The sequence below is a fragment of the Suricata suricatta genome, chromosome 17, assembly GCF_006229205.1.
Source record: "Suricata suricatta isolate VVHF042 chromosome 17, meerkat_22Aug2017_6uvM2_HiC, whole genome shotgun sequence".
NCBI lineage: Eukaryota > Metazoa > Chordata > Mammalia > Carnivora > Herpestidae > Suricata > Suricata suricatta.
In genome coordinates this window covers 40765363-40789731 of record NC_043716.1, presented here as the reverse complement: position 1 = coordinate 40789731, position 24369 = coordinate 40765363, and the positions used below count along the sequence as shown (strand labels likewise).

Here is a 24369-nt window from a genome sequence, read left to right as displayed (position 1 = left end):
TGAGAAAAAGGCGCTTGTATAGTTTTATTTTAGACTTGTCAGGTTTGAGCTACCAACAGGACACCCAGCTAGAATTAATTACAGGTAGTTAGAAATTATTACATAAAATCCTACAATTAGATTCAAAAGGCAGTCAGCAGTCTGGGGCCGGAGGGAACTGGCTTAATAGCTGTTTTGGAGCCACCACCAGTAGGATACGTACGGCTACCCAGAGAGCTAATGTAACGTCAGGCCACGTTAATAGAGGCCGAGCGTAAAGGTGGGAGAAATTAGCCAGTCGGCGCACCACTGGAGGGTTTCTTGTTCTTTTTAAGAAGGAAGTTGACATGCTGGAATCCGTGTGAAGGAAAACAGGCTCCCACCAGTGCCTCCTCCACCTCCCTACCTCTGTGCCATATGCCTTCCCTCCTGGTCTGATGGATGATCTGTTTGTGTTTCCATCTACTAGAAACTCGGTCCCATCCCTTCTCACCTACCTGTCCCCGTGTTTCCTCTGCTAGATCATTCCCATCAGCATACAGACATGCTGATAGTTCATCTTAAAGTCCTCTCTTAACTGATCCCTATCCCCCTTCCCATTACCCTGCTTCCCATTGGAGCATATCTCAAAACAGTAATTGATGCTTGCTGTCTCCAAATCCTCTCCTTCCTTTTTCTCTCAAACCCATTTCTGCCCTCTGCTTCTCCCATTCCACAGAGCCTGCTCTTGTCAGAGTCACCAGTGACCTCTGCCCCAGACCCAGTCCTCATCTCACTGGACCTGGCTGTGGCATCTGACTCAGCTGATCACGCCCTCCTTAAGATCCCCTCATCCATTGGCTTCCCTGGAACTCCCTGGTTTTCCTTCTCCCTGGCAACCATCATCACTATTTATCTAAAATAGTGGGGAGAGGCAGAGCGTGGGTAGGGAGAGAGAGAGAGCCCTAAGCAGACTCCACACTCAGCACAGAACCTGACATGGGGCTCAATCCCACGACCCTAGGATCATGACCTAAGCCAAAATCGAGTCAGATGTTCAATGAACTGAGCCACCCAGGCACCCCGTTTTAAATTATTTATTTATCTAGCACAAACAATTGTAAAATACTTTCATCATCCCAGAAAGAAATTCCATACCCCTTAACCATTGCCCTGAAATTCTCCCAGCCCTAGCCCACCACTAGTCTACCTGCTGTCTCTACAGATTTGCCAGTTCTGGGCATTTCTTATAAACAGAATCTTATAATATGTGGCCTTTGTGTCTGGCTTCTTTAACTTAGCATGTTCTCAAGGTTCGTCTATGTTGTAGCAGGTGTAAATATTTAATTTTTTATTGTCAAATAATATTCTATTGTATAAATATTCCACATTTTATTTATCCAGTCATCAGTTGATTGACATTTGGGTTGTGTCCACATTTTGACCATTTTAAAATGCTACTATGAACGTGTGTTTATAACTTTTTGTGTAACATAGATTTTCGATTATCTTGGGGATGTATCTATTAACAGAATTGCTTGGTCATATGATAATTCTGTGGTTAACATTTTGAGGAACCACCAGACTGTTTTCCAAGGTGGCTGCACCACTTCACATTCCCACCAGCAGGGTCTGAGGGTTCCAGTTCCTCCGCATCCTCACCAACACGTTATTATCTGTCACAAAGGTATTTTTCAAAAACAGCTCTGTGAATCTAAGTGAAACATTTTAAGCCACGGACTTGTTCCCCGCTTCCCCGCTTCTGCCTCTTGTGGCTGACTTCTGCCCTTGAAGGAAGTGATTTTTTCCCTTAGAAGGATGTGTTAAGATAAGTGATTTTTCTCCAGTCTCCATCCACTCATGACCCACCTGTAGGAAGGGACTAGCTTGAAGCAGGGAGCCGTCTGTAGTCGTGGCTCACGGACGTGTCTTTGTGAAGGATCACATGCGTGTACAGCCTGCCCCACTGACTCTGGCACTGAACTCAAAATAAGCTGCCAAGCCTGTGAAGTCGTTGCTCTCGACTCGCATAGCGTAGACAGTCGTCGAGGAGGAAAGGTGTGTGCCTCTCACGACCTCCCCACTTCTCTCGCTCTTAGATGGACGACGACGACGACGACGACGACGTGGGAGATCACGACGAGGACCACCCTGGGATGGAGGTGGTGCTGCACGAGGACAAGAAGTACTACCCCACCGCTGAGGAGGTGTACGGGCCCGAGGTGGAGACCATCGTGCAGGAGGAAGACACCCAGCCTCTCACCGGTAAGTCGGCAGGCACCGGGCCATGAGGGGCGGGATCAAGAGAGCTTCCGGTTGTGGCTGTCAGCTGCGTGGGAAGTTCGGCGAACGGATTCATTCCTTTTTCTTTACTACATTCAGGTGTTGCTTCCAGATTGAGGTTCGTCTAGCCCTGTTTTACTATGCAGTACCACTTGTAGTTGTTACTAAGCAAACAGGAATCGCTTCCTTAGTTATTGGATTTTGATTTAGGTGCTTACAGACTCTATTTTAAGTTCTTTGTCTGGTGTGAGCTGTTTTTCCATCCAGAGAATCCCAACTCCTTTACCCAGTGCTCACAGCACTGGGCCTCCACTTCTTTAATCATTTTCATTGATCATCTGGGAGGTGGTTGGAATTCATAAATGCAAGGAGAGATTTTGAGCTGATATTGACCTCAGCCTATATCCAGTCCCTTTCCCGTCCTCCCACAAAATGAAGTCCAGACCCCTCAGGTCACAGTTCGAGAGCCTTCACTGTCTTGTGCCAAACTGCATTCCCAGACTTGTCAACGTATGAGTGATCCTTGAGGATACATAAGTCGATGTCACGTATCCTGCATTCTGAAAGCTCAGTCCGCTGAAATAGGGCTCTTTAGTTGTATGTTTTATGCCAACCTACACGTCCTAACTTTTGTTTCTTCCCACTAGAACCTATAATTAAGCCAGTGAAAACCAAGAAATTCACTCTGATGGAGCAGACATTGCCTGTCACGGTGTATGAAATGGAGTAAGTTACAAGGTTTCTCGGCCTCTCTGCACAAATAGCATGGGTTCATTTTTCTTTGGAGGTGGTTTGTGGTTGAAGTAGCCAGTGAATTATAAAAGCAAAACTCCTCTACAATTTGCCAGAATTTTCCTTGAGCGTACACGGTTGCTGGACCGGGTAGAGTCCCCCTCAACTTTTTTCCTGGCTTCATTCAGACCTTAGCCTTTTCTCTTGCAGCCCCTTAGTTTGGTATTGGAAGCCGCCCTTTGTGACAGAATGGGGTATCGTAATGGTCAGTGTCAGGACTACCAGAGCCCATTCTTACTTGGTAAGATTGCTCAGTATTTGGGGGAATATAACAACTCTATATTTTGAAAAGGAGGGCACAGGTAGGTGGATACGCGTGTAGAGTACTTTAGACTCTTCAAGACAGGACACTTTCTGAAAATATTTTCATTGATGAAATGCATTTGTAAGGTCCTCATTATATTGTAGTGCTTGTGACTCATTATTAGATAATGAAACTTTTTTAAAAAAGGTGACATCTATTCCATCCGAAAGAGTAGGGTCCCTTCTGGAATTGTCAGTTCACCTGCTATTGTCCAGCCATTGAAAACAACTTTTCAGTTGTCTTCCAAACTTGCTTCATGTTCTCTTGTGTGTTCTCACTGGAGTAAGTGAGTTAAGAAGTAAAAATCTCCAATCTTTACTTCTTAAACTATTTTATTTTGCATTTTTTATTTTATTTGGAGAATATGAGCTGGGGAAGCAGCAGAGGGGGAAAGAGGGAGTGAGTGAATGAATCTTAAGCAGGTTCCACACTCAGCATGAAGCCCAACACAGGGCTCAATCTCACGGCTCTGGGATAACTGGAATCAAAACCAAGAGCCAGACACTGAACTGACAGAGCCACCAGGCACCCCCAAAATCTCCAGTCTTTGAAAGTGGGCTTGAGGGGCGCCTGGGTGGCTCAGTCAGTTAAGTGTCCGGCTTCGGCTCAGGTCATGATCTCATGCAAGGTTTGAGCCCTGCGTCTGGCTCTGTGCTGAAGCTACCTCAGAGCCTGGAGCCTGCTTTATATTCTGTGTCTCCCTCTCTCTCTGACCCTCCCCTGCTCGTGCTACCTCTCTCTGTCTCTCAAAGTTAAATAAAAAACATTTTTTAAAAAATTGAAACTGGGCTTGAGGTTTCAGAGAGCCAAAGTCCTCCAAAAGCTGCTTGCGGGGTACCTAGGTGGCTCAGTCGGTTAAGCCTCCAACTTTGGCTCAGGTCAGATCTCACGTTCGTGGGTTCGAGCCCCGCGTCGGGCTCTGTGCTAACAGCTAGCTCAGAGCTTGGAGCCTGCTTCCAGTTCTGTGTCTCATCTCTCTGCCCCTCCCCCTCTCATGCTCTGTCTCTCTCTGTATCAAAAATAAATAATAAAACATTAAAAAAAAAAAGCTAGTTGCCATGAGTAATGTGGGTGATAAGCAAGGAAGACAGTGCCGGGTTTGATCAAGATAGAACTCCCTGACGTCATTAACGAGATGGGGGCTTCTCAAAGTTTTGTTAACTAGTTCTGAGGGCAATTTCCAAAGAGAAGCTCTCAGTGATTTTAAGTCCCCTTTGCATTAAACCTGTATGATATCTAACCCAGAGATTTTGTATGGGACAGTCCGTGTGTGGGTGTGGGTGTGGGTGTTCATGCTGGTATTTGGTTTTGCTTTTCTTCTTGCTTGCTTTTGAAGTCTCATGATTTTACTGGTGAAATCCCCATTCGAGAAGTCAGTTCACCTCATGGTTAAGTCTCTCCCCTTCCCAGAGCCAGAACCGCGTGGATGTGGAAATACACGTGTCCTCTGAGCGCTTTCCAGTTGGTCTGAGACTTGTTTGTTCCTGACAAAATACCTGTAACAGCTCTGTGCCGCTCCCCATTTGGATCTTTTGCCAAAGTCCCTTTTCTCTTTCCCTTTGTCCTTTCAGCTTCTTGGCAGATCTGATGGATAACTCAGAGCTCATCAGAAATGTGACCCTCTGTGGCCATCTCCACCATGGCAAGGTGAGAGAACGTTCAGCTACTTGGAATAGGATTTCTCTTCGTTCCTGCTCGTTTTTTCAGCCTCAGAGTCACAGGTTGGGGTTTGAAGCCATAATGCTGGGTCTCCTGATTCTGGGGGATCTCCATGCCTCATGTGAATCCATTCAGCGAAATTCTAGCTTTTCCTGAGCAGCAGACGGAGCCTGTTTCTAAGCCACTTACAGCCTTGTGTCTACATCTGGACAGAGGAGGGCAATTGAGCCTTACTCTGATTTTATAAGTTTTCATTTCCTGGGGGAATTCTTGTCCAAGAAAGATTTCATCTTTCATTTGAAAATAATCCTGTGGCTTTGGTATTAAGCCTTTGCTCCTCGCTGTCCTCTTTCTCTCCTTATCCCTAAGTTATGTGGTGTATTGGGCACCGGTGGCAGTGGGGAGGCGGGGTAGAGTAGATTTTCCTTTGTGCTTGACAGATCTTAACCTTCTCTTCCCTTACAGACATGTTTTGTAGATTGTTTAATAGAGCAGACTCACCCGGAAATCAGGAAGCGCTATGACCAAGATGTGAGTAGAAATTCTGTGGAGGGTTTAGGATGAACCATTCATAATATACAGGGGTTTCTCTCTCTTTCCCCTTCCTTCCACTGTCCCATTCTTGTTATAAATAATGACACCTACAGAGTGCTGCTTTATAATTGTAATCTCTATTCATAGCCTTTAAGAAAGTAATTTTAACTTTCTCAAGAGCATAGAGAATATTAACTTGCAGTATTTTTGGATGATCTGTTCTGCACTTGGGATCTTTCCTCTGTTCTGATATATCCTGACTTTTATAGCCTGTTCTTTCCTGTCACAGTATTAATAGTCTACTCTATAAATATAATACAATTGGACCTTGTTGTTTTCATGATAAATTTAAATGCCTGTGAATGAGGCCAAGTGTGGCGGCAAGTCTCAGTGCAATTAATGTTCCGTGTCTGCTAGATTGAGTGTTTTGACGTGCGACGGGGTCCATAAAGGCTGGATGGGTCTCCCTTCACCACTTTAGAATTCAGTGTGTTTGATAAAATTTAACTCTCCAGCCATACCTGGTCCTCGGTGACCACCCTAACTGCCACCCCCCCCCCCTCCGCTCCGAAAAACCCAATCAGGAGCATTTTCCATCTGAAAGGGCACTGGTCTCATTGTTTGGCATTTCTGTAGGGTAGCCGGCTGTCTTCCATCTATCCTTCTGAGGCAGAAACCCTTGAGTTGAGAGCTGGTAGGGGAAAGTGACTGATGGCTTGTGTGGGACAGGAGCCTGCAGTCAGGTGGTAACAGCACTTCATTTGTTTTCAGCTGTGCTACACTGACATCCTCTTCACGGAGCAGGAGGTAAGTGTCCCTGGGGAAGTCCAATGGTGCCCACACCGCACCCAGCAGGGAACGTGGGGGAGCCTTTATGCTAACACTTTGCTTCCTACTGTACCCCCCTCACTCCCACCTCATACCTCTTCACCTTACTGCTTCTCCCAGTCGTCCCCTGATCTGTTACTTAAAGGAGAGCCGTGCAGGCAAGCTTTAGGGTCGGCGGGGGGACCTTCCCATCCTCACTTTCAGTTTGGCCCTAGTCGGGCATATCCTAACAGGTGATACCTCTGTGTCTACCATAAGTTCTATAGAAACGCAATGGGATTTTTTTAAATGCCATCATCATCATCCTCAAAATCCATAAGATGATTTATCCGTATGATGGTCTCTAAGAGTGGCTCCTCTTTGAGAGTGGGCACCGCTGTCTTTGTGCTTCCGGTCTGTGTGAAGCAGCGAGCATCGCTGGCTTTCCCATTCCAGCTGGTGGTTCTTTCTTTTTTCCATCTGGATCTTTCCCCTGCTCTCTGACCCCGCTCTTTCCTCTCTCCTTTATTTTAGTCTTTGTTTCTTAAATGGCCGCATGGAGAGCTCTAGTGCATAAGTGTGGTTTATTTACTTAAAGAACTTTGAATAGTGCAGGTTTATGATAAATAATTAACAGATGTTAGCTTTTGTTGTTTTTTAACATGTATGACTAGAGTTTTTAAATATTTGTTTCTTGTTATAACTTTTATATATAACTTTTGGTTCCCAAGCTATCTTCACAAACTTCTAGAAAATATCCCAGATAAATGCATTTTAATCTTCCTCTTCTTCATACTGGTTAATCCAGAAGTAACACAATTCATAACTCTCTTTACTGTAACTACACACAATCACATAGATTATCCTTTGAGTTAAAAATTTTTTTAATGTTTACTTTTTTTATTAATTTTTTTACATTTATTTATTTTTGAGAGACAGAGTGTGAACAGGGGAGGGGCAGAGAGAGAGAGACACAGAATCTGAAGCAGGCTTCAGGCTCTGAGCTGTCTGCACAGAGCCCGAAGTGGGGCTAGAACTCACAAACTGTGAGACCCATGACCTGAGCCAATGTCGGGCATTCAGCCGACTGAGCCACCCAGGCACCCCTACTTTTGAGAGAGAAAACATGCGCAAGAGTGCGAACTGGGGAGGGGCAGAGAGAGGAAGACAGAGGATCTGAAGCAGGCTCTGTGCCAACAGCTATGAGCCCGATGTGGGGCTCGAACTCACAAACTGTGAGACCCTGAGCCGAGCCAAAGTCTGATGCTCAATCGACTGAGCTACCCTGGCACCCCTCTTCTTCAAATAGTTTTTGCTGAGATATTTCAAGTACCTTTTTGGAAAAAGGCACCTCAGAAATGACAGTAATACTGCTCTTACTCCTTTCAACGGTCACGACCCCTCCAACAAGATTCCCAGCGTTGCCATTCACGTTGATTCTCTTGAAGAAACTGCTCCAGATTGGAAGCATCCATGACTCCATCTCCCACAGGGCGGGTGCAGCGAAGACTAAACTTCAGGGGCACCTGGGTGGCTCAGTCGGTGAAGCGTCCAACTTCGGCTCAGGTCATGATCTCACAGTTTGTGAGTTCAAGCCCCGCGCCAGGCTCTGTGGTGTCAGCTCGGAGCCTGGAGCCTGCTTCAGATTCTGTGTCTCCCCCTCTGCCCCTTGCCTGCTCCTTCTCTGTCTGTCTCAAAAATAAATAAATGTTAAAAAAAAAAAAAAAGACTGAACCTCAGAACTTTCCCCCCCCCCCCCCCGCCTTGTCACAGGCTTTTACACGGGTGCCATGGTGGCAGCAGGAGCAGAGAGGATCTAGTTTTTTTTAAACCCCAAGATGTGGCAGGATGTTTCTTTTTACTTAATGTAATGCTTTAGTTATTACTTGTGTTACAGCGTATAAAGATCAAATCGTAGGACTCTGGATTCTCTGTTAAGATTTAGGGGCGCCTGGGTGGCTCAGTCGGTTAAGCCTCCAACTTCAGCTCAGGTCATGATCTCATGGTTCATGAGTTCAAGCCCCACATCAGACTGTGCTAACATCTTGGAGCCTAGAGTCTGCTTCAGATCTGTTTGTCTCTCCCTCTCTCTCTCTCTCTCTCTCTCTCTCTCTCTCTCTGCTTCTCCCCCACTCATTCTGTCTCTCAAAAATGAATAAATGTTAAAAAAAAAAAAGATTTAATCCTTCTTGTTCTTTATTTTTAGTTTACTTATTTTGAGAGAGAGAGGGAAAAAAAAGCAAAAAATGAGGGGGAAGAGGGAGAGGGGCAGAGAGAGGGAGACACAGAATCCCAAGCGGGCTCCACACCATCAACACAGAGCCTCACATGGGGCTCAGATGCACAAACCGTGAGATCATGACCTGCATCAAGATCAAGACTTGGGTGCTTAACCGACTCAGCCATCCAGGCACCCCTGTTTTTACATTTTTTGTATTTGAATCAAACCCCTGCAAAAATACTGTTCAACACCCAAGATAGTTCATCTTCAGGGTCCTTCTGATTAGAGGCCTAGATAAAAATCATTCAAGGAGAGACATCAATGTAACTTACCAGCAACTGGCAAGGCCCTGGAGCAGACGGAGCCCCTCTTGCATAGGAAGAAATCCCGGTGACCTCTCTTTTTTCATGATTTCAGAGAGGTGTTGGCATCAAAAGCACTCCAGTGACGGTGGTCTTGCCAGATACCAAAGGAAAATCTTACCTCTTCAATATCATGGACACTCCAGGTGGGACATTCCTTTTACTATCAGAACCTTGCCCTTCTTGTTCTTTGTGCTCTCTTTCCGGAATAGAACAGAGCATTTCATCTTTGTAGTTTACTTTCCCTTCTCTTCTCCTGTCATTGAGATAATTTCCTTTTCACTGTCTCCTCTGCTTCTGACTAGTTAATTAGCAGGCACTGTGCGCCTGGCCTTCTATTTCGCTCCTCTCTTTGCTCTAAAATATTTAAATATTAGGGAATCTCATTCGTTGACTCATTCCAGCCTGTGTCAGGCCCCGTGCTAGATGCTTGATCATGATGGTGAGTCAGACGTGGCCCTGGCCTCGGCCACTCTCAGTCTTTTGAAGGAAACCGTGGGGTCAGTGTACCGAGTGGTGGTGGACGTCCAATACGGTCACCGGAGGAGCAGCGTCCCTTGCCCTGTGGCAGACTCTGTCTTTATCTTATGGAAAGGACCAACTGAGGGCAGAGTTTTAAATAAAAAGTTGCAATTTTGTCAGTTGACCTTCTCACCTTCAGAAGCCCAGTGCCCTGATACCTCTCAGCCCCTGTCCCCATCCCCCACCAGCAACGCCGTGCCTTGTCTGCTGTGCGCCAGGCCCTCTTGTCCCTTCTCTAGCCTCCCAGTTGTCTTGTGCCTCCCAGAGCCCTGCTGACTACTGTTGTGTGACTGTCGATGTTACTGCCCTCCTAGGAAAACACTTCCTTCTTTTTGTGCTTGGGGGTCTCCTGTAGAAAAGTTCAGTCCAAGCATGTGACTCTAGTAGAATTTTATACAGGGCAGGGGGCTGTGAGGAGGAGGGAAAGGGCATGTTTGGGGGCTCTCATGCTTTGCAGTGTTCCCTTAGACCACCTACAAGTTATTTGCCCCATCCTGCCACCATGCAGGTGACTTACTGGGTATTTGCTTTCAGGACATGTGAATTTTTCTGATGAGGTCACGGCGGGTTTGCGCATCTCAGATGGAGTTGTCCTCTTCATCGACGCTGCTGAAGGGGTGAGTCTGCCTCTCCTCTTATGAACCCTCTGCCTTGTTGTGTTTGCCCTCACACAGTGCCTAGTGAGCTAGGAGCCGGAGAAGATGAAAGGCTGTGGGATTAAGGCTCACGTTTGCTCTGAAATTAAGGTAGCTTTTGAAGTTCACAATTACTTCTCAGTACTAGTCCCTCACTCCCTGTCCAGTGAAGGTCAAAATGATAGGACCCAAAATAAAATGACAAATGTAATTAAACGAGGGAGGAGAGTATATTCATGTAAATGAATTGTGAATATTAATGAAGTTTTTAAAAATTTTTATGTTTATTTTTGAGAGAGAGAGAGAGAGAGAGAGCATGCGAGCCTGAGCAGAAGAGGGGCAGAGAGGGAGACACAGGACCTGCTTCAGGCTCTGAGCTGTCCACAGAACCCGATGCGGGGCTTGAGCCCACAAACTGTGAGATGATGACCTGTGCCGAAGTCAGTTATTTAACCGACTGAGCCACCCAGGTACCCCAATGAGTTTTTCTAAGATAGAGTTTGGAATTAAATGACCCAAAGCATCTTGTAGATGTCCAAATCGGGAGATTAGGTAATTTGGCTAACTAACCTTATTCATGTTGTCGTTGGTGAGGTTGCCAGCAGAGGGAGTCAGAGTTGCTTTTTTTTTTTTTTTTCTTTTCTATTTGACTTCATCTTGGAATACGTACTTTCAAATTTACTGAAATTTGGAAGAACAGTACAAGGAGTGCACCTTCATTTGCTTTGTAATTTTTTTTCTATAGATGTATACATACATGACTGGTGTGTATTATTTGAAAGTACAATATTTCAGCATGTTACCTAAGAACAAGAACATTCACTTACATGACCAAAATCAGGGGACTTAACACTGATACAGTATTGTTGTACAGATCTTCTTCTCCAGACCTCTAACTGAATTTCACTAACTGGCCCAATAGTGTCCTTTGTAGAATTTTTCTTTCCTGATTGAGGATGCTGCCTAGCATTCAGTCCTTATGTCTCTTTAGTCTCTTAATTGGAATCATTTGATTGGAACTATTCCATAGCCTTTCTTGTTTTTTTATAACGGCGTTTTTTAAGAGTATAAATTATACTTCTTTGGTAGCATGTCTCTCCATTTGGGTTCATTGAATGTTTGCTCATGATCGCATTCAGGCTTTTTGTGGCCGGAGTGCAACACATCAGGGGGCCCACGGTGTCACCTTATGTCATTATTGGTGATGCTAACTTTGATCGCTTGGTTAAGGTGGGTTTACCAGTTTTCTCCTGTGTAAAATTACCTGTTTTCACTTTTGGTAATAAATAATTTGTGGAGAGATACTTTGAGCTCTATATACATTCAACTCCTTTTCAAACTTTGCCTACTAGTTTTATCGTCTGTTTGTTGTTGTGTTGTTGTGTTGTTGTTTAACGTAAGCTCTGTGTCCAACGCAGGGCTCAAAGTCATGATCCCAAGATCAAGAGTCGCATGTTCTACCAACTGAGCCAGCCAGGCGCCCCAAGTTTTATCCTCCATTGATTGTTCCTAATTTATTTTCATAGTAGTTGCAAATGGTGATTTTTCTAACTCTTATTTCTATTTTTTAATCTATATTTAGTTTTGAGAGAGAGAGAGAGAGTATAAGTGGAAGAGGGGCAGAGAGAGAGGGAGACACAGAATCTGAAGCAGGCTCCAGGCTCTGAGCTGTCAGCACAGAGCCCAGTGTGGGACTCGAACTTGTGAACTGTGAGATCATGACCTGAGCCAAAGTCAGACAGTCAACCATCTGAGCCACCCAGGCATCCCTCTCCTATTGGATTTTTTGGTTGGAATTCCATTGTGAGGAGGGCTTTCTTTTCTCCCCCATTTGCTTATTTATTGTCAGTATGGATACATGGATATTTATCTCATTCAGTGGGTTATAGTTCATTACTATCCTTATGTATTTTGATGCTCTACCCAAGATATGTGAGGTAGAGCTCCTTTGTTCTTTTAACATGTCTCATTTTTTTTTTGAAGTATTCCTTACTTTCAGGAACAAAAAGATGTTCTGGACTCATTTTGTGCTTTCCCTGCCCCAATCTTGGAATCAGCTATTTCTTCAAAGAGCACTGGCTGCTTGTAGGGGGACTGGTATTTAGAAACCAACATCATGGTGTGTTCACTGCCACTGGGGTCCGTTACTTCCAGATCTTTTTACTGAACACGGATAATACATAACCACACACATCTGTATTTCTTTCTTTCTTTTTTTATGTTTTCATTTATTTATTTTGAGAGAAAGAGCACACATAGGAACAAGGAAGGGGCATAGAGGGGGAGAGTGAGAATCCCAGGCAGGCTCTGCGCTGTCAGTGCAGAGCAAGATGTGGGTCTCGATCTCACAAACTGAGATCATGACCTGAGCTGAAATCAAGATCAGATGCTCAACTGACTGAGCCAGCCAGGTGCCCCAACTATTTCTAGACAAATACATTAAACATGATTAGCAAAAAAAAAAAAAAAAAAAATCGTACGTTCATCCCAATGCCCATAATTCCATTCAGCACCACAGCTGCTTCCGAAGCCTGCTCCTGTTCCCTCTCCAGCACTGAGGAACCTGGCTCCCAGCATCATCGGGGTATCTAGTCGTTTCTGAGTCCTGCTGGGTGCCCTCTTCAAGTTCCTGAATCAGCCTTTGGGCAAGATACCCTCTGCTTACACCCAAGAGTCTATTTCCCCAGGTCCTCTTTGCCACATACTTTGTATTTTCAAGTAGCATCTTCTTTGGCTTTGCTCTGGACTTCTCTGTGCTTTTTGCTCTTACCACCGCTTTCTGGGTCTTGTGTCTCTCAGGTGATGCTGAACACAGAGCGGCTGATCAAGCACGCGGTACAGGAGAGGCTGGCGGTCACCGTGTGCATCAACAAGATTGACCGGCTGATCCTGGAGCTGAAGCTGCCCCCAACTGATGCTTATTATAAGCTGCGCCACATCGTAGATGAGGTCAACGGACTAATAAGGTACGGGACCCGGGCACCTAGGGTGCTCAGTTAAGTGTCCAACACTCAGTTTCAGCTCGGGTCATGATCTCACAGTTCCATGAGTTCAAGCCCCATGTCAGGCTCTGCACTGGCAGCTCAGAGCCTTCTTCGGATTCTCTATCTCCCCCGCTCTCTGCACCTTCCCCACTCGTGCTGTCTGTCTCTTTCTCTGAATAAATAAACTTTAAAAAAAAAATAAGGTATAGGACCCTGGGTATGGATTTCCTGTCCTCAGGAACTCTGTTTTTTATAAATCTTAACCTTGAACACCTCTGGGGGGCAACCCTGATTTCTGGGAGTACGTAACAAGCTTTTTGGACAGGGCTAGGAGTACATTCCAGGGCTCTGCAGGGTTTGACTCTGCAGCCTCAGCCTCTCTGACCCTGTGCCTTCACCGGCTGTACAGCCCAAGACACCTCTTCACTTCTGTGTTGTGCTCAGTACCTGGGACTCTGGACCTGGGCAAGTGACACTCAGAGAGCCTCAGCTTCTGCCTCTGTAAAAATGGAATGATAATAATGTTTACCTAATGGGATGTTATAAGAAATGAGATAGATATTCGGGGCGCCTGGGTGGCTGTCAGTTGAGCGTCTGACTTTGGCTCAGGTCATGGTCTCATGGTTTGTGGGTTTGAGCCCCACATCGGGGTCTGTGCTGACAGATCAGAGCCCAGAGCCTGCTTCAGATTCTGTATTTATCTGTTGGTCTGTCTGTCTGTCTGTCTCTCTCTCTCTCTCTCTCTCTCTCTGCCCCTCCCCTGCTCGTGCTGTCTCTGTCTCCCAAAATAAATAAACGTTAAAAAAAAAAAAAGAAATCAGATAGATATTTGATGTAACACGCTTAGCGTAGTGCCCAGCATACGGTACCTGCCCAGTGAATGAAGTCCATGGCTGTTAGCTCATTAACACAGATTCAACGAGTAAAGGAACTGTTGGCTGTTGCTTTGTGAACATAGTTGCTTTTTAGCAAGATGGGATCCAGGCTTATATTAATAAGTATGAGTGATGACAGGAGGCCTCACAGTCCAGTATCAAGGTGACTTTGAAGACTCGGTTAAATGTATCATAAAGATAATTGTATCTGCGGGCTGACAGAAGGACTGGATGACTTATTGTGGCCCCGTGAAGGGCCCAGGACGAGGCTGTCCTATTGAGAGAGCACCTCTCCAGTTAAGGACCGGGGACGGTACCTCCGTCACCAGAGACAGATTTACCGTCAGGAGCCTCTCCAGTGCGTAGTACTGATTCTCAACAGTGATCTCTTCTCCTGGCTCCAGAAGGGCCAAGAATGACTGGAGACCAACATAACATCAGGAGCCCCAGAGATGAAATGATAAAATTCTGTGTGTATTCCCTTAGAGGATGGGGCTAAATCCTGATCCCCAAAGTAGGAAGTCTGATCTCCACCTCTAAATGAGAAACAGCAACATGAACATATTACTCAGAAATACGAGGACATCACTCTGAAGGCAGCTTTAACAGAGTTGAAAGCAGTTGCCTTTCGGGAACAGACCTGGGAAGATGGTAGAATAAGGTGGGGGCTGCTCTGTACAAGTTAGTACTTTCACCTCTGAATTAAGAAATTACATAAAACAAGCTGTCAGTGGGGCGAGGGTTGTGGATTGGATTTCCTGTGTGCAGCTGGTTTTCTGTGAATTTGGGATGCCGTGGCTTCTGCATGGCCTTTAAGACAACGTTTTAACAAAACGAAATAAAGAGAACCTAGGTGATGAGAGTGGGGAGCAAAGTTGCCCTTATTTTTTCCTTTGGTCTTTTAGCCACTTCTGGGATTTATGTGTTTGTGTTTGTGAAATTGAGATCTCTTTAAAATGTACTTCACTTTCACATTAGATTCCTTTCCTGTGCTTCAAGAGCTTTGTCTCTGACCTCCAAGGTTCCCCTTGTCTGGTGCAGTTAACTTCTCCAGGCGGGCGCATGAAGTTCCCAGCACTGGGAAGTCAGCCTGTTACTGGAAGTTAGAGGACAGCTCCATCATGTCACTTTCTTGGGCCAGGTCGCTGGCAGGGCTGAGCGTATTATGCAGGCCCCTTCTGAGAACAAGGGCTGGGGAGGGGCAATGACACGGGGTCCCTGCACTTCACCCATGGCATTATGTGAGTGTGGCTGCACGGCCCGGCTCCGTGCTCACGGCTGTCTCTGTTTCAGCATGTATTCCACCGACGAGAACCTGATCCTGTCCCCGCTCCTGGGCAACGTCTGCTTCTCCAGCTCCCAGTACAGCATCTGCTTCACGCTGGGCTCCTTTGCCAAGATCTACGCCGACACCTTCGGTAAGCTCTGGCTGGCGGGCTGTCTCCCAGCTTCCCCGGAGTCGCGGTGCGGTTCCTGCTGAAAGGCCCAGAACTGGCTTCATGCCGGAGTCCCCTGTTTGGGGGGAGCAATTTCTCAACTATTATTGTCACATTTGAGGCTCTCTTGGCCCCTAGACCCTTACTTTGGGCCAAGTGGCTTCTAAAGAATAGAAGGATAAAGGTGACTGTGGAAGAAATAGGTGAAGAGGGGACTCATTTTAGGAATAAGAATCTTTCCTACCATGAGACAGACACTGTCCAGAAGTAGTTCCCCGTGCCCACAAAGCCCTTTCAGACCTCTTCCTCAGAGATGGACTCTTGCTTCCTAGTGGTGCTTCCAGCTGTCTTCCCAGCCGTATGTAGGCACCTGGGCATTTTGTGGGCCTACTCGAGAGCTCACGTTGGATTTGCGGTCCGTTGGGATACCCAGCTGCGTGATTTGACAGGTCCTGGAGCCTTGCCACAGAGCCCTGGGACCTGCTGCCCAGCTCGAGAGACTCCGGCGCTCTCCGCCTCTGCGCCTCCCAATTCCCTCAGATTCCAGTAACAGTCATGTCCTGAGCGTCCTCCGAGGGGGCCATTATCACCCCGTGTGGAGACCTGAGGAGAGGCCCCGGGAGAGGGCTCACAACTAGCAGGCACCGGAGCTCTAGTGTTTCTGTTCTCACCACTCAGTGGTCCTTTGCTCTCGTCTTTGCTCTTGTGAAAGAAATGGGCAAATACAACTTGTTTGTTTGTTTTAATACATACGTATCTACCACGTTCTCCTTGTTAGAAAAGTGGAGTGTTCTCTCCAGACGACTGCATGTCTGCCTTCCAGAGGCTTGGGGCCTAGTCGGAGCCGTAGCATAGCACTGCAGCTGGGAGACCGCCCAGGCGGGCAGCAGAGGGCTTCCATGGATCAGGGAAGAACGAGGGAGCCATGAAGCTCCACTTCTGGAAGGAACGTTGTTTAGGTGCGGACAGCATAGCATGTGGGTGGTTGGACCCGTTTTATCGAAGGAAAGAGTATAAACCATGTCCTTGTCCTTAGCTCAGTTCTTTGCTTGTTGCTAGACAGGGAGCTACCCGGGTCCTCATTTTGACTCCAGCATAGCCATGTCAAATTTGAGCCTGTCCTGTTCTTGTCTGTGCCTCGGTATCCTTTTCTGCCTGCTTGGGTACAAGGAAATGTCTGGACCTTGGGAGGGAACATGCTAGAATTCCTCAGCTATAAACCACTTACACATCCGGAACAGGCTTTCAAACAGTACTTTGTTAAGTAGATTATAATCATATGGCTTCTCTTACAGGTGACATTAACTATCAGGAATTTGCTAAAAGACTCTGGGGTGACATCTACTTCAACCCCAAAACGTAAGTAGAGTGGGGAAATGACTCTCTACAGGGGAAGTAAGGGCAGAGAAAGAGTTCCTAAGATGAAAACCTACTTTTTGGGAAGGGTGGGGTAGTGCGCAAGCTGGCAAGGAAATGTCTGGACCTTGGGAGGGAACGTGCTAGAATTCCTAGCAAGCAAAGAACTGAGGGGCAGAGAGAGGGGATCCGAAGTGGGCTCTGCGCTGACATGCCGACAGCAAACTCAAAAACCGCAAGATGATGACCTGAGCCGAAGTCAGACGCTTAACTGACTAAGCCCCCTAGCTGCCCCCAAACCTACTTTTTTATTAAATGTTAATAATCTTCTTTCCTCCTCTAAGTGGTTTGGCTTCGTGAGCTCTTAACAGGATGAGCCTATTTCTCTTGAGCCTTCACAGCTCAGCTCAGGCATGCACGAGTCAACCATTTGACTTGGGAATCTCTTTGGAAGTGTTTCAGTCACATACACATTCCTTCTCCTTGACCCCGCTCAGATTCGGAACCTAGGAAATTCACCCTTGGGGTCAGTGACACAACTTTCCCCCTGCTGGGTCACGCATAACTCTTTTTTTTTTTCCTTTTTAGACGAAAGTTCACAAAAAAGGCCCCAACCAGCAGCTCCCAGAGGAGCTTTGTGGAGTTTATCTTGGAGCCTCTATATAAGATCCTCGCTCAGGTGAGAGATATCAGGTTCCCGGTTCAGGTCTGCCCATCTAAACAGAGTGGGGACGTTGGTGAACTCAGCTTCCCCTGCCCCTAAATCTGCTCAGTTTTGTATTACTAAGTATGAGGATCGTTGTTCCCCAGTCTTCTAATCTCTTATCCTCTAAGTGCTGTTGAATCCAGAGTGAAGGGGGGAAGATACGAAAGAAAAGGCGACGGAGAAATTTTGTATAAAGATTGTGACTATTAAAAAAGAATGTGATAGCGGTGCTTGGGTGTCTCAGTCGGTTAAGCATCTGACTTTGGCTCAGGTCATGATCCCGCAGTTTGTGGGTTTGAGCCCCATGTCAGGTTCTATGCTGACAGCTAGCTCAGAGCCTGGAGCCTGCTTCAGATTCTGTGTCTCCCTCTCTCTCCCTCTCTCTCTGCCCCTCCTCGATCATGCTGTGTCTCTTTGTCTCTCAAAAATAAATAAGTGTTAAAAAAAATGTGAGGGGCGCCTGGGTGGCTCAGTCAGTTAAGCATCCAGCTTCAGCTCAGGTCATGATCTTGCAGTTTGTGGGTTTGAGCCCCATGTCAGGTTCTATGCTGACAGCTAGCTCAGAGCCTGGACCCTGTTTCAGATTCTGTATCTCCCTCTCTCTCTGACCCTCCCCTGCTCGTGCTGCCTCTCTCTGTCTCTCAAAAATAAATTTTAAAAAATTAAAAAGAAATTTTTTTAATCTGATATTTGAGAACTAATAATTTCAGTTGTGGGGATTTGATTTACAGATATAGTTGGGAAAGTTCTTCAGATACATATATATAAATAAATGTCATATGTTTTCCAGGGGAAACAAACTGGAAATAAGTTAAATATTTATCAGTGAAAATCTGATTAAATGAGTTATGGTACCTCTCAAATGAAGTATTTTGCAGCCATTAAAAGAATGGCTGTGTGAGCTTTTTAATGACTTTTCTGGGCATGTATATGTGTGATGTTTGTCAGTCGAAAAGGATCCATCACGGGACACCTGGCTGGCTCAGTCAGCAGAGCATGCCACTCTCAATCTCCAGGTCATGAGTTCAAGCCCCATGTTGGGCATATAACTTACTTGAAAAAAAAGAAAAAAGGATGCATGAGACAGTGGTAAGGATGTAGTTAAACATGTGGGATTCTCCAAAGAAAAGAGTATAACCTTGAGTTTGCATGAATTTGTGCTACATAAAAGGCAGAAGTAAAGGGGTAACATTGTACGGGAGTTTTCATAGATCTTTTTCTAAAGACAGTTATAAAATAGTGAAGTGTTTAGTAAGCACTGTGCACAGTGAACACACACATATACACAAAATGTGTGTGGCCATTCCAGCTGACGAAAGAGTAAAACATAGCCACAAGACAAAATGACATGATTAAAATGAAAAATACTTAGTATCTTGTGTCAGACTGGAATGGATTAATAAAAGAAATTTATAGAATCTGTCTCATTAGAGACCTTGAGTCTGCTGAGAATGATTTAACTTGGCCTTGCCCTACCAGCAGATGGACTGCTAGGTGACCTTTTTTGGTTCCTTCCAGTGCAGTCCGTGATCCTGTAAATCTGAAGTCTCTAAATAGGGAAGAAAGAGGGAGTTTCTGGGTGGGATGAGATGCGGCTTTTCAGACACCAGGGGGCAGCACTGAAGGTCCATCTGAGAGGGCCAGGTTTATTCAACCCAGCCCTTTTCCTCCCAGGGTTGGTTTGAAGAGCGTGTACCAAAGATTTCTCTCAAACCAAATGGCCGTCCTTGCCAAGAGCTCTCCCTGTAGAAGAGAACTTGGCACAGTGACCCTTCAAATTGCCCTTTGGCCTTCCCTTGTCCTCCATAGCAGGCAGCACGCTGGCGCCGTCAACACAGCTGACACGATATTTGGTGCCCACACAGGTGGTGGGTGATGTGGACACCAGCCTCCCCAGGACCCTGGACGAGCTTGGCATTCACCTGACCAAAGAAGAGCTTAAGCTGAACATCCGCCCCCTGCTCAGGCTGGTCTGCAAAAAGTTCTTTGGCGAGTTCACAGGTAACAGAGGAGCCCATAGCCCCCTTCCCGTCACTGTCGTCATGTTCTGCCACACGTATCGTGGGGACCTTTCCCTCACTCCATGGTGATGTTCAGAGAGGTGAGGCTTTTTTAAATCACCTGCAAGCCAGGATGTACAGCACCTGCATTTTCTTCCTAGCAGTTTTCTTTAGTGGATGATGCCAAGACCCCTGTCTTGGGAAACAAAAGCAATTATATTTCCCTACCAGGAGGAGCGTGCAAATAGAAGAGATGTTGAAACAGATTCTGAAGTTCTAGTATTTTTCCCAGAGGGCAGGCAGGAAGGTAGACCCGTAAGTATTGGGAAATACTGGGAAAAACACCAGGTTCAGATTTCTCTCCTGAGCTCCTGTCTCCTCTATTTGAATGTCACAGAAGGCAGGTGATATAGTAGAACCAAGCCCTGGACCTGTTGAGAAAGACCTGAATCTTGTTCCTGCTGTGGCCCTGGCCCTTCCTTCCTGGGCCAGCCACCTGATTCTTCTGTGACTCAAATTTCCCATCTATAAAATAAGGGAGGTGATAAAGGTGAAAGGCTAAGGGCCCGCTCAGCAATTTCTTGCTTTCTTTTTTATTTTTTTAATGTTTGTTTATTCTTGAGAGAAAGAGACAGAGCATGAGCAGTGGAGGGGTGGGGGAAGAGGGACACAGAATCTGAAGCAGGCTCTAGGCTCTGAGCTGTAAGCAAAGAGCCCAACACGAGGCTTGAACTCATGAGCCGTGAGATCATGACCTGAGTCGAAGTCAGACACTTTAACCAACAGCCACCCAGGCACCCCAGCAATCTTTATTATGAGTCTGGTAGTTATTAGGTGCCTGAATCCACAAAGTGCATGATGCTAGTAGTTCATTCTGGGTTGGCCATTAGTCTGACCTAGGAGATACCAACTAAAAACAGATCTGCCTTCCCCAAGGTGCTAATGGAGGTTTCCTCTTTCATGGCTTATTGGCCATTAGAAAAACAGGATGAAGGGGACACTGGAGTGGCTCAGTCAGTTAAGCATCTGACTTCGGCTCAGGTCATGATCTCATGGTTTGTGGGCTTGAGCCTTTCATTGTGCTCTGTGCTGACAGCTTGGAAGCTGAAGCCTGTTTCAGATTTTGTGTCTCCCTTTCTCTCTGCCTCTCCCCTGCTCTCTTTCTCTCTCCCTCTCTCTCTCTCTCTCTCTCTCTCTCTCTCTCTCTCTCTCTCTCTCAAAAACAAATAAACAAAAATTAATGGATGGATGATGTATTGAACAGAAACTTATGCAGTATTTCCTGAAGGAAAAGAGTCAGCTCAGGAATTGTTCTGAGTAGATCGAAAGAGTTGGGGTACTTACTTAGTGTAAGTGCTTGGTAAGTGCTTATATTCATTGAAAGATCATGGGTTGATACAGACACTTGAAAATTTTTGTCACCTGAGTTCAAGGAACCATGGAGCCTTGCTTCTTGCTTTTAGAGCATACTACCAGGAAACGAGATGGTGCTTCCTGCTGGGCTCATGGTGCCCTAGCTTTTATTAAGAGCTGAAAATCGGTCCACTCGCTTTTAGCTTTCTGGCCGTAACTCACCGTCACTTCCCCCTGTGAGAGTGTAATGGCTTTCTCTTCTCCCTCCACAGGCTTTGTGGACATGTGTGTGCAGCATATCCCCTCTCCAAAGGTGGGCGCCAAGCCCAAGATTGAGCACACCTACACCGGTGGGGTGGATTCTGATCTCGGCGAGGCCATGAGTGACTGTGATCCTGATGTAAGGGAAAGCCCCATTTCTCTGGGTTTTTCCTTCCTCCTGTTGGGGATGCTATTTTCTGGTCATAGGAATAAGACTTCTTTCCATCCTTCTTGCCACTACCCATGAGCAAAGTCAGACGGGCCTGAATTCAAAACCTGGGGCTGACCTTGTCAGCTTGGGGCTTTAAAAAAGTCTTTGCCAGGGGCACCTGGGTGGTTCAGTTGGTTAAGTGTCCCACTTTGGCTCAGGCCATGATCTTACGGTTTGTGGGTTTGGGCCCTGGAGCCTGCTTCAGTTTCTCTCTCCCTCTCTCTCTGCCCCTCCCCCTCACTCTCCCTCCCTTCCTCTCTCTCTGTTTTTCTTTCAAAAATAACTTAAAAAAAATTTTTTTTAATGTATTAAAAAAAAAACTCTTTCCCAGAGATGCCTGGCCAGCTCAGCCAGTAGAGCATGTGACTGTCAATCCCGAGGTCATGAGTTCAGGCTCCACAGTGAGCCTACGCAGCTTCCTTTAAAAAAATAATTAATTAATTAAAAAATAAGTCAGTCTTTCCCAGCTGTTCTTAGTCTAATTTCTCAGCATGAACGACCAACTGAGAATTGTGTGACATCTTCAGAGGGAATTTGAGGCAAACTCGTCTTACAATTTTGCAAGTTAACAGTGCCAACCTGCCATCCCAAACCTGGTGTCCTTTGCTATGCCTGTGACAGCCACTAACTAATCAGGGAGTGGGGCATGGTTTGGGATTTTCCCAAGGGATCCACACATCTTCCTCCAGGTTTGGGCAGCCTCCTCACAGAGCCCGTGTCGTTGCTGTCCAGGGAGGCAGAGACAGGGGCATTTACCCTGGGAATATGTGTGGTTGAGCCTGCCTTCTGTCCCCACCTCCAGGGTCCCCTGATGTGCCACACCACCAAGATGTACAGCACAGATGATGGAGTTCAGTTTCATGCCTTTGGCCGGGTGCTGAGTGGCACCATCCATGCCGGGCAGCCTGTGAAGGTGCTAGGGGAGAACTACACCCTGGAGGATGAGGAGGACTCCCAGATATGCACCGTGGGCCGTCTTTGGATCTCTGTGGCCAGGTACTTCCTACCGTAGCCTCTAGAGGTGTGTCTCGGCCTCGTCACATGGCCCATCGCGACAGGGCATCAGCTGGCCCTCACGGCTGTCGACTTCCTTACTACCCGGAGTTGCTAGGGCCAAAAGGCAGCTACTGTTGGGACAATGCCAAGAGCCTTGCCTTCGTGTTTTGAATGGCTTGTATAAACTTCTGTAGCAGGATTTCTATTTTTACTCTTTTTAATACTCTCTTCCTCTTCTGTATTCCTAAGTCATAACCTTTATGTTTCTTCCCAAAAGAAAGTGTCTCCCAACCTCCATGGACTATTCTTTGACCAAGACAGATTTTGCTAGATCCCTCGTAGCTGCCTTATCTGCAACACCAGACTTAGCTTGGGCTTCTGGGCTGCTGTGAATTCTTAAAATCGGCTGCATAGCTGGCAAGCGGAGTCGAGGCAGTCCTGGTCTGACATGCCTGTTGTGCCTCGCCGGTGCCCCCTTTCCCTCTCCAAATCCATTTGTTCCCTAGAAGGCACAAGATTGATGGTCTAGGAGAGTCACGGTATCTTCCATGGGGCTCCTGGCATCTCCACCCATTCTACCCCTTGCGCAAGGCCTTGCTTACCAGTGGTATCCACCTGGAATTAGGTTTTCCTGTTTTGTCCTCCTCAAAAATTTTTTAAATGTTTTTTTATTTATTATTGAGACAGAGAAAAACAGAGCATGAGTGGGGGAGGGGCAGAGAGCGAGGGAGACACAGAATCCGAAGCAGGCTCCAGGCTCTGAGCTAGCTGTCAGCACACAGCCCGACACGGGGCTCGAAACCACCAACCGTGAGATCATGGCCTGAGCCAAAGCCGGCCGCCCAACCAACTGAGCCACCCAGGCGCCCCATATCCTCCTAAAGTACCATGCGCTTTCTTCCATGTGCTAATCAGTTTGTAACTCCAGTTGACCCTTGAGCAACACAGGTTTGAACTATATGAGTCCACTTTAATATGAGGCTTTTTTCCCCAGTAAATACACTATCATTCTGTGAATGTGTTTTTTTTCTTTATGACTTTCTTAACATTTTCCTTTCTTTAGCTAATTTTTTATAAGAATTCATTGTAGAATACACATATAGAATACACATAAGACACAAAACGTGTTAGTTGGCTGTTTTTGTTTTCGGTAAGGCCCCCACCCCACACTAAGTTTTTAGCAGTTAAGTTTTGGGGGGAGTCAGAATATATATGTGGAGGTTCAGCTGCATGGGGCACCTCATCGTTCATGGGTCAGTTGTACACATATGTGAGGGTACATGGTTGATGGTTGTGCGAGTCCTCCCCTGATGAAATGTATGTTTGGTTCACCCCAGCCCCTGGCTCAGTGCCTGGCACCCCTCCTTATTTCACTTGTCTGTCGCCCAGATACCACATTGAGGTGAACCGTGTTCCTGCCGGCAACTGGGTTCTGATCGAAGGTGTTGACCAACCAATTGTGAAGACAGCGACCATAACTGAACCCCGAGGCAATGAGGAGGTAGAGTTTCTGAAAGGGCAACTGGATTAGTTTAAGCTAGGGGGTAGACAGAACCGGGCCGCACAGGAACTCACAGGGGCCTAACCTGGAGTCATTGTCGCTTCCTGGTTCCAGGCCTGAGCACAGGCTGAAACTTCTAGATCGGACCCAGCTCAGTTCTCCCTGCTCCACTCAGTTGCTGTTAATTAGGAGCAGCTTCTTTATCTGTTCCCCACTCTTTGTTCTGCCAAATTACATGGGAATAAATGGCCCTTCAGGCTGCCTCCAAGCAGCACTTTGGCTCCTTGGGGGGAATGGTCTTCTCCTCTCTGAACACTGCACCTTTGGTGCCTACTAAGGCCATGTGCCCTCACTCCTCTGCATTTTGAATCTCAGGCTCAGATTTTTCGGCCCTTGAAGTTCAACACCACATCTGTTATCAAGATTGCTGTGGAACCAGTCAACCCCTCAGAGCTGCCCAAGATGCTAGACGGTCTGCGCAAGGTCAACAAGAGCTATCCATCCCTCACCACCAAGGTATGCTCAGGGTCTCCAGTGGCTGCCAAGCCCTTTGTGCCCCCGGTGACGGGTCTGTGCACTCACTGCTTTGCATCCACCAGGTGTCTCTGATCTG

The 24369-nt window shown here is 46.5% G+C and overlaps 1 protein-coding gene across 1 annotated transcript in view; it reads left to right on the top strand.

Annotated features, from left to right (window-relative positions):
- Positions 1-24369, top strand: part of EFTUD2 (elongation factor Tu GTP binding domain containing 2) — a 36815-nt gene that overhangs the window by 7520 nt on the left and 4926 nt on the right. The window contains exons 3-18 of the mRNA XM_029927875.1: positions 2058-2223; positions 2889-2967; positions 4909-4984; positions 5462-5527; positions 6302-6337; positions 8976-9066; positions 9977-10059; positions 12877-13043; positions 15230-15354; positions 16668-16731; positions 17317-17407; positions 19300-19435; positions 21060-21187; positions 22062-22255; positions 23645-23756; positions 24132-24283. Coding sequence (XP_029783735.1) covers positions 2058-2223; positions 2889-2967; positions 4909-4984; positions 5462-5527; positions 6302-6337; positions 8976-9066; positions 9977-10059; positions 12877-13043; positions 15230-15354; positions 16668-16731; positions 17317-17407; positions 19300-19435; positions 21060-21187; positions 22062-22255; positions 23645-23756; positions 24132-24283 — 1766 coding nt within the window. The remainder of the gene's footprint in view (positions 1-2057; positions 2224-2888; positions 2968-4908; positions 4985-5461; positions 5528-6301; positions 6338-8975; positions 9067-9976; positions 10060-12876; positions 13044-15229; positions 15355-16667; positions 16732-17316; positions 17408-19299; positions 19436-21059; positions 21188-22061; positions 22256-23644; positions 23757-24131; positions 24284-24369) is intronic.